Source organism: Cannabis sativa, chromosome 6 (genome assembly GCF_029168945.1).
Source record: "Cannabis sativa cultivar Pink pepper isolate KNU-18-1 chromosome 6, ASM2916894v1, whole genome shotgun sequence".
NCBI lineage: Eukaryota > Viridiplantae > Streptophyta > Magnoliopsida > Rosales > Cannabaceae > Cannabis > Cannabis sativa.
In genome coordinates, this window is record NC_083606.1 from 17,043,407 (window position 1) to 17,052,480 (window position 9,074).

At 40.3% G+C, this 9,074-nt stretch overlaps 2 protein-coding genes across 2 annotated transcripts; both read right to left on the reverse strand.

Annotated features, from left to right (window-relative positions):
* Window positions 1-318: 318 nt before the first annotated feature.
* On the reverse strand, window positions 319-2,633 carry LOC115695006 (uncharacterized). The gene is made up of 3 exons (XM_030622105.1): window positions 1,968-2,633; window positions 1,272-1,715; window positions 319-1,221 (listed from the first exon to the last, which is right to left on the reverse strand). Exons 1-3 carry the CDS (start codon window positions 2,631-2,633, stop codon window positions 319-321), a joined length of 2,013 nt encoding a protein of 670 aa, XP_030477965.1.
* A 337-nt stretch (window positions 2,634-2,970) lies between these two features.
* LOC115695005 (uncharacterized) lies at window positions 2,971-4,359 on the reverse strand. Its single transcript, XM_030622104.1, has one exon. It carries the CDS (start codon window positions 4,357-4,359, stop codon window positions 2,971-2,973), a length of 1,389 nt encoding a protein of 462 aa, XP_030477964.1.
* Window positions 4,360-9,074: the final 4,715 nt, after the last annotated feature.

The window sequence follows — 9,074 nt, forward strand, 5'->3', positions numbered from 1 at the left end:
GTTGTCTTTCAAATAGTTATATGTTTATATTTTCTTTTTTCTTTTTTGATGTCTTTTAATTTTTTTTGTCCTGTGTATGTATAAATATATATCTATACAATTTCTTTATTTTTTTTCTTTTTTATTATCTTTTAAATAGTTGTGTGTATATATAGGTATGTAATGTGTGTATCTATATAAGTGATAATTTAAAAAATTTGTATATGTATTCAAACGTTGTATTTTTATATTAATATATCTCTCTCTTACAACTTACAAACTTTATATTTTTATTTTTTTTTTGATAATTAGAACTTTTTTATTGAAAAACAAACACAACTAGTGACCACAACAGGGGGCCACTTCCCTTAGCAAACCCGACACAGCGCAATTAGATTCTCTAGCCCATCTAGCAAGGGAATCCGCATGCACATTAGAAGTCCTAGGCACATAAGTGACAATCACAGACTCAAAACGCTCACAAAGGTTCATACACTTAGAAAACAAGGGGAAGACTCTCCACCCATAAGGAATCCTGGCATTTTTAAAAGCTAGAGCAGCAACCTTCGAATCGGTTTCAACCCAGATTTTCACCACCTGGTGCTTCAAACCAGACTCTAAGGCCAGCTCAATGGCCCTTAGTTCACCTTCAAGGACACCCTCGACATTCCCAACTCCCACTGCCAACCAGGACTTCTCCAACTCCTGTTGTCTATGGAAGACAGCAAACCCTGCCCTGCCACCAGCCACAGAAGCATCCACGGAGCAACGCCAGTGGTCGTCCGGGGGTTCCTCAGGGATATCCAAGGAACTCTCCCTTGCCTCAGGATCCTCACAGTTGTTCCATATTCTCAAAAATCTGTTGCACCTATCCAAGCAATCTCTTATAAGTAAGTTAACATTCAAAGGTTTTTCCTTGAATACCATCTCATTTCTCCACTTCCACACAGTATCACAGGTGCAGGCAATGAAGGTTTGGATCTCAGAATCCTTTAAATTTCTCCACCATCTCCCGAACTCCTCCAAGTTAGTCCACCCGAAACAATCAAGGCTTATCCCTCTCAAAAACCAGATTCCCCTAGTAACAGGGCACTGGCAGAACAAATGCAGGCCATTTTCAGCAGCAGACAAGCAGAAGGGGCAGAGATAAGGGTCATAACTCCAAAAGCTAAATTTTCCCCCGTTGAAAGCATGTTGGAGAAAAGTCTCCAACAGAATAGTCTCAGCCTTGGATGAATCTTGCTTTTCCAGAATCTACCCCAGAAGTCAGAAGGCACCTTGAACCTGTGCACCTGGCCAGCCCAATAAGCACTTTTAACACTGAAATTTCCCGACTTAGCAGCCTTCCAGAATACAATGTCCCTCCCTTCTTGAATAGGGTGAATTTTCAGAATTTCAGAGGCAATGTGGTCATCAAAACATTTCCTAATCAGATTCACATTCCAGCAGCAAGAATTCTCAGTGAACAAGTCTCTAAACTTCCATAGAGCTTGGTTGTTAACATAGTGAAAACTGTCCTTTATAGCCTGCAAATCCACTTCCGGAATCCACGGCCTGTCCCAAATTTCGCTATCTCCATCCGCAATTAGAATACCAGCATTGTCAAGACACACCTTTCTCGTATCTAGAATACTCTTCCAGGACCAAGAGTCCCTACTCTGTTTCTCCACTATCCAAGGGTTGGAATTGTGGCAGTATTTCTCCAACATAACCTTCACCCACGGTTTATCCATTTCCTGTAAAACCATCCAAAATAATTTTTCCAATAAAGCAGAATTCATGTCCTTGAACCTTCTCACCCCCAACCCTCCACATCTCTTAGGTTGACAGATATCGTTCCACCTTTTAGTAGCAAAATAATTCTTTTTTTCCATGTTGCCAACACACCAAAACCTTGCTAGGAGACTATCAAGTTCCTCACAAAGCGAAGAGGGGATTCAAATGGTGGCCATGAAATAGTTAGGGATACTCTGAAGCACCGAATTCACCAGAACAGTTCTGCCCGCCTGAGACAAATGCCTAGCTTTCCAGCCCTCCAAATGCCCAAGAATCTTCTCCTTCAAAAAGTGATAATCCTTCCTCTTGTTAGCCGAAAAGAAGAATGGGTTTCCCAAGTACTTCTCCGATTGTTTAAGCCACCCCATTCCCAGCAGGTTCGTAATGTCCTCCTTACATCGGGCACTAGTGTTTGGGGAAAAAAACACACCACTTTTTGCTTTACTTACACTTTGGCCAGACCACTTCTCATACTTTTGGAGGCAGTTCAGGAGAGTCCTCGCATTACGTTCATTAGCTTGGCAGAAGAACATGGAGTCGTCAGCATAAAAGATGTGAGAAACCGATGTACTCCTTCGAGCAACTTTAACCCCCACCAGATTCCCATTACCCTCCGCCTTGGAAATTAGCTTAGAAAGAACCTTGCTGCAGAGAATAAATAGGAACGGAGATAAGGGATCCCCTTGCCGGAGACCACGTTTAGGATTGAAGGGAGCCAACGGTGCACCATTAAGCAGGATGGAATAGCTAACTGTCGAAACACACTTCATAATAAGCCCGCAAACTCTAGAATTAAATCCATTTGCTCGCAACACCCGAAGTAAAAAATTCCATTCCAACCTGTTGTAAGCCTTGTTCATATCCGTTTTCACCGCCATAATTTCGCCTTTACCTTTCTTCAGTTTGAGAGAGTGCATAATCTCATGAGCCAAAATAGAGCACTCCGCAATCCATCGGCCCGGGATAAAGGCAGATTGATTAGGGGAAATCAATCTGTCTAAAATCCCTTTGAGCCTATCGGTTAACAAACGAGATATGATTTTGTATACAAAATTACATAAACTTATGGGACGGAACTGGCCAAAACAATTAGCATTTGGAGACTTGGGTATCAAACAAATGAATGTATGGTTTAGGTACCTGTCAAGAGTCCCGGATGCAAAGAAATCCTGGATCATGTTGCATACGTCTACCCCCACTATCTGCCAATACTTTCTAAAAGAAAATACCAGAATAACCGTCGGGACCAGGGGACTTTAGCGGGTGCAGCTTAAAGACAACCTCTTTGATTTCCGATTCCTCCGGAATTCTAGTAATTGAATCATTTTCCTCCACCGTAACCTTATCAACAAACAGCGAATCCAATTCAGGATCAATCTCCGGATTTTCCGACCCATACAAATCTCTGAAATGCTCCAAAAAGTAATCTCTGATTTCCTTTCTCTGTTTCAGCCACTCCCCTGAGTCGTCAAGCACTCCCCCAATGTGATTTCGTCTGCTACGAATAATGGTTGAGGCATGGAAAAACTTTGAGTTGCTATCCCCAAATCTGAGCCAGTTTTCATGCGACTTTTGTCTCCAAATTCTGCCCATCTTCTCTTCAAGATCAAGTATCTCCAATTGAACTTCCGCTTCACGCTCCACAGATTCTTTCAAAATGGTCTCTTTTTGGATATGACTCAACTGCGTACGTAAAATTCTCAGCTTCTTGTCACAAAACCCGAAAACCTCAGCATTCCATCTCTTAAGGTCATTCTTTGTCACAGTAAACTTCCTCTGTAAATTGCCCTCACTCTGATCACTGACCGAAGAACGCCAAGCCTTGGTAATCACCTTTTCACAGTCCGAATTGGAAGTCCAAACTTCAAGGAAACGAAAAGGGAATTTCAACTTTGGGGGAGCCCCCCAAGAATTAAGAAATAAGGGGGCATGGTCCGAACCAAGAATAGGGTAAGATTGCACAAACGCCCTGGGGTACAGAGTGCACCAGATAGCATTTGCAATCACTCTGTCCAATCTTTTTCGAACTCTATTTTCCGCCCGCCTCGAGTTCTGCCAAGTACAGACATCTCCTCCACAACCAAGATCGATTCCACCCGTGTTAAACAGGAAGGAGGCAAGAAAACGACCCTCCCTCGCGTCAAACGGCCTTCCACCAATCTTCTCGGAAGGGTCAAGGATAACATTCAAATCTCCCAGCAACGCCCAGGGCTGATTACAGTCTTCCACCTTCTCCGTGAGTCCCTGCCAAATATCCCTCTTCTTAGAATGGTATGGCGTGCCATAGATGCAGAATAAACTCCAGTTACCGTTACCCAAACCCTCCTTAAGCACCAAATGGAATCCAGATTCGAACACTTGCGAGACATTGCACTCCACTCCATTTCGCCAAGCTACACAGAATCCACCAGCAATCCCGTCAGCTAGTATGCACACAACATTAGCAAAGCCCAATCTCCTTGTTATATTTATCATTAATTCCGATCCAACCTTAGTTTCTGAGAGAAAAATTAAGTCCGCATCACAATCAAGGATTATCCCTCGAAGGGTCCTTTCAGCCGAAGTCCTATGAAGACCTCGGCAGTTCCAGGCTAAGCACCTCATGAGGACGGTGGGGGCATGGATACGGCCGCCTCCTCGCCATTTCCAAAATTTGGCACAAATTCCACAGTAACCTCCACACAATTATTCAATATCTCGCTTAAATTCCCAATTGTATCTCCAGCAGTCTCAGCCTCTTTTTTCCTCCTCCCACTTCGAGTCTTGACCCCCGAGTGTCGCTTAGAATAGCTCTTCCTGCCTCTTCCCCGAATCTTCTTGCTACCGTTATCTTTAGGTTCCTCGTTAGACCCAATACAGAATTGGGGGTTTTCATCCACCTTAGGCTCTCCATTCAGCTGAAGAGGACACGGAGGAAGTTCAAAGTTGGTCACAGTAGGAACAGGGTGATACCAAGTGTGCGCCTTGCGTTTCCTATTGTTTCCCAGCAGATGCAAAATCATTTCAGAGAGATCAGGAGGATTACAAATTAATGATTGTTGAGCCATGTACAAATTGAGAAACTCAGCCCATATAGTTCCCAAAACATTTGTTGGGCTTCAGAGTCCTGGTTGGGCCAGGGAAGAGGAGTTGGCTCAGGAAAAAGGTGGGGCTTTTGAGACAAACAAACCCAGTCATGGGGGATCTCAAGGGTTTGGGCTATGGTAGGCCCAATATCAGGAATAAGGTCCAGGTTATTCTCATTATGGGCAAAGTCGGGCTGAGGAAGAGCTAAATAATCAGGCCCCAAAGGATCTCTATTTCCCTCATTTTGCACATTTTGAAATTCATCATATGCCACCTCAGCAACCACCTCACCTACATTCTCTTCCGTATCAGCTACATTCCCACTACTTGTATGAATTCTGACAATAGCATCTCCTGACATGGCCCTAACGTCTTTGTCCTTTTGCATGCATGCACCACCGGATGTCTCGCCGCTGGGACACTGCTCCAGTGAGCCGACCGTAATGTTCGTCTGAACCTTCTTTTGATCCTCCAACAGGGTTCTCCTTTTCCACGTACCTTTGCGTCCAAATCTGCCTCGGTCCCACTCCGGGCCGTTGTCGCAGTCGATCACGAACTTAGAGAACCCTTTCCCACCCATCGTGAAACAGTTACTTCTCCCAGTGTCACTCTTGATCCAAGTTCCATACATATTGACAGCTTTGCCCTCCTTAGGAATCACCATCGCCGTCGTAGCTTTGCAGACCTTATCCCAGTGAGCTAATCTCCCACAGTTAAAGCAAATGAGAGGAAGCTTCTCATATTTAAACTGTATACATGATTCCGGCTTTCCATCAGCAGTAAGGAAAAAACCCGCCGGTACCGAGTGTGCCATCCAAACATCCACCCAAGCCTTTAAGAAACCCCTACGAACCAGTTCTTCTCTTTGCTTACCATCAGAATTGACAAAGGAGCCCACCTTTTTAGCAATGATTGATGCGTTATCATTAGATAAGCATCTGACCGGAAGGCCATGGAATTGGACCCAAAAACGGGCTACTTCGAACTCTGCCACCTTTACTTCGCCTTCCACAGGCCAGGGTTTGAGGTTTAAGAGCACCCCATTAACCAGCCAAGGTCTTTTCTCCATTACATACTCACAGTCGATTTCATTATCGAAAAAGAAACCCATTACTCCATCCTCACACTTTTTCATCCTCCAAGGCCCAAGGCGGCGCCAAACCCCCGTCAAGATCTTCTTGACCACGGAAGTCGGCATGTCTTTGCAGCCTATGACTTTGCCCACACAAGCTTTATTTGCCACCACCTCTTCCAGTGTAATGTCTTCAAACAACTCTAATAACTCCATCTCCATCTCACTATCCCTTTGCAAAACTTTTCCCACCTCCACGTTGATCCCTGCCACCTGGATGTCCTTACTCGGCCCAGCCATCGAAGGAGAGACACACCCTAATAGGACAGAAGGAACCGAACCACCACCGATACAGGGCAGAGCACCGAGAAAACTACCACAAAAAAACTGAAAGCACTGAAACTTAACACCACACAGCTAGACAGACCACACAAAAAACCCCGGGGAAACAAGAAAAAACAGCACTAGTAAACAAACACCACTAAGGGAGAGACTCTACAAGGAGCCATACACAATTATTTATTCTACTCTGATTGGTATTGTGGAGATATACTCTATACTAGCCACTGTTTTGTATAATGGCGTATGGCATTTTTTATGATCAATAGACACTTTATTTCAAAAAAGGTTAGCTTCGTCCCTAGCTTGATCATTTCTCCATTTTCTGGATTAAGCATGATTTCTCCATGGAGCAATTCTTTGCAAACAACTTGGCTTACACTAAATACTAATGTTATTCTTTGGATCTGATTGTGCTATGGCAATAGGGCTGCAGAATGCCACAGTACCATTTCTGGTCCACAAACTTTATATATTATGCATATTTTACTTTTTTGCTACAATGGTTCTAATCTATTTTGTTGTTTATTTTTATTTTTTTATTTTTGTTGTAATTAAATTACAATTACATTTAAAAAATAATTAATTTTTTATATCTTTAATTTTCTTTTCAATAATAAATTATATCTCTAGCTATTTGTGAATTTATATTATTGAAATATCTCTTTAAATATATATAATAATCAGAAATATCTATAGTAGGACATCTTGTTTCTTACCTATAGTATGGGATAATAAAGTCAACCAATCATAAATTTAAAAAATTAAATTCTTCTATAGGTACAATGGTATATTAAAATTTTCTACTTTACTAGAAAGTCGTGAGATGCAAAACTTATAGGAAATAGAATGAGAAATTTACATCATACACTGATTTTTTCCAATTTATTACCTATATACTGTTAAGCGGTATTTTTTTCTTTTTTACTATGTATATTTTTTTGATTTTATACGGCAGTATACTGCCTTTTTTGTACAAAGTTTTGTTTTTTTTTTTTATTAACTGATTGGGACGTGGGCTGTCACAAAAGTGACGGTTCTTTATTTTTTTTTTATTTTAATGGATTTAAAAATATTATTTATATTATTTCAAAAAAAATTATAATCTATTATTTTTAATATTTAATAATTATTACATTATCTTTTGATTAAAATATTGATGGGGACGTGGGCTGTCACAAAAGTGACATGTTTTTTACTTTTATTTTATTTAAATAGATTTAAAAATCCCATCCCCCATGTCCCATTATTCATCTTCTTCTTCATCTTCATCTTCTAGTTTTTTACATAAATCCCACCCCTCATGTCCTACTATTCATCTTCTTCTTCTATTTTTTTTTTCAGGCACTTATTGTGAAGTGGGTGGTTTCTATTTTTTTTTCAAATTTGTGCAGTTTTTTTTTATTTTTCATCTTAAACTTCCCTATACATTTCCCACTTTTTTTGTTGGAATTCTTCTATAAATATTGTTTCTCCTCATTAACAATGGTTGTTACCCGATCTTCCTCCCCTGTTGCCAAAAAGTCCCCAAAATAACCCCAAAATAATAAAACACGAGCATCAATGGTTTGAAAGATAATCCTCCTAGCCATACTTCCCCAATTCCTACTAAGAAAATTAGGTGCTGGTACTTCAAAGAGCACTAAATCAAAATACCCTCAATCTGTGTTAGAGAACTCCGACTCTGATTTTGAGTTTGAGCCAGAGTTCCAAAGTCTCCGAAATTTGATAAAGTTTTTTCTCTATTGATCTTGTGTTGTTTTAGGGTTTTTTTTCAAGTTGATTATGTTTCCCATTTCTCTCTTCTTTTTTTTTTTGCATGTTTTTTTTTTTTTGTTAGTCCTCCTATTTTATTGGTTTCTGTTTGTTTGACTTTGTGTCTTGTTGTTGTTTTAGTTTTATTTTGTTAACTCTTAGGGAAAGGGTAAATACAAAGTGAAGATTGTTCAATCAACTGATCTGTTTGAAGACATAATTGGGAAAAGGGTTGTTGAGATGTGTCATTTCATTATTTTAGTTCTAATATTTTTTTTTATGCTTGTTTTTTATGTTCTTTATTTATTTTTTTTGTGTTATTTTAGTTTTATTTTAGTAGTATTTTTTTATGTTTTTTTTATAGGATTGGAAATCCAAGTACACCCAATCGAAAATACTACCATTCCAGAGTTATAAACTCTGGTTATTACTCTGTTATTGAAGATATTAAAAAAATTCTTACTGAAATCCAATTAAATATTTTTTCAAAACCTGTATTGGAAGTTGTTTGATTGCGTAGTAACTGAGGACATTCTTCAGTGTTTCCTTGTCTTTGTATGCCTGACCTTTTTCAACTTCTGGGTGGTGTTTGTCTGTTATTAGCTTCACGTTGTTGATGTCGATTTCCGGATCTAGTTTTTTACTGTTGTTTTCAAGTTTTTCTACTATTTCTTCAGCAACCAGATTCGTATAGTCAACTATGTCAAATTTGACGTTCTTAAATTCTCTTGTTTTTGACTCTCCTCCTTATTCTGATTGGTGTTCGAGTGTGTATGATTCTTGTGACAGTCAGTAGTCCCGTGATCCGTAAGGGGAAATACCGGGTAAGCTGTGCAATCCCACACCGCCTGGGGAAGGTCAAGTGGGATGATTCTAAGACTGTGTAGGTATGAGACTACACAGTTGAAGAGAGCTTAAATGGATTGATTGGTACTAACTATATCAATAAGGTGCATCTTGTTTTTCGGTAGCCCGTCACGAAAGAACTCCACAGTTAAGCGTGCTTGACCTGGAGTAATTTTAGGATGGGTGACCTCCTGGGAAGTTTTCCCAAGAAGCGTGCGAGTGAGGAAAAAGCATGCTGGAA

Excerpts from the sequence above, each read along its gene's own strand:
- LOC115695006 (XM_030622105.1), bottom strand. The coding sequence starts at position 2,633 with ATGGCGGTGAAAACGGATATGAACAAGGCTTACAACAGGTTGGAATGG. Across the intron at positions 1,716-1,967 it reads AGGCGGGCAGAACTGTTCTG|GAAATGGATAAACCGTGGGT; the intron begins GTGAATTCGGTG and ends ATGGTTTTACAG. Across the intron at positions 1,222-1,271 it reads GTGCTTATTGGGCTGGCCAG|CAAGATTCATCCAAGGCTGA; the intron begins GTGCACAGGTTC and ends ATTCTGGAAAAG.
- LOC115695005 (XM_030622104.1), bottom strand. The coding sequence starts at position 4,359 with ATGAGGTGCTTAGCCTGGAACTGCCGAGGTCTTCATAGGACTTCGGCT.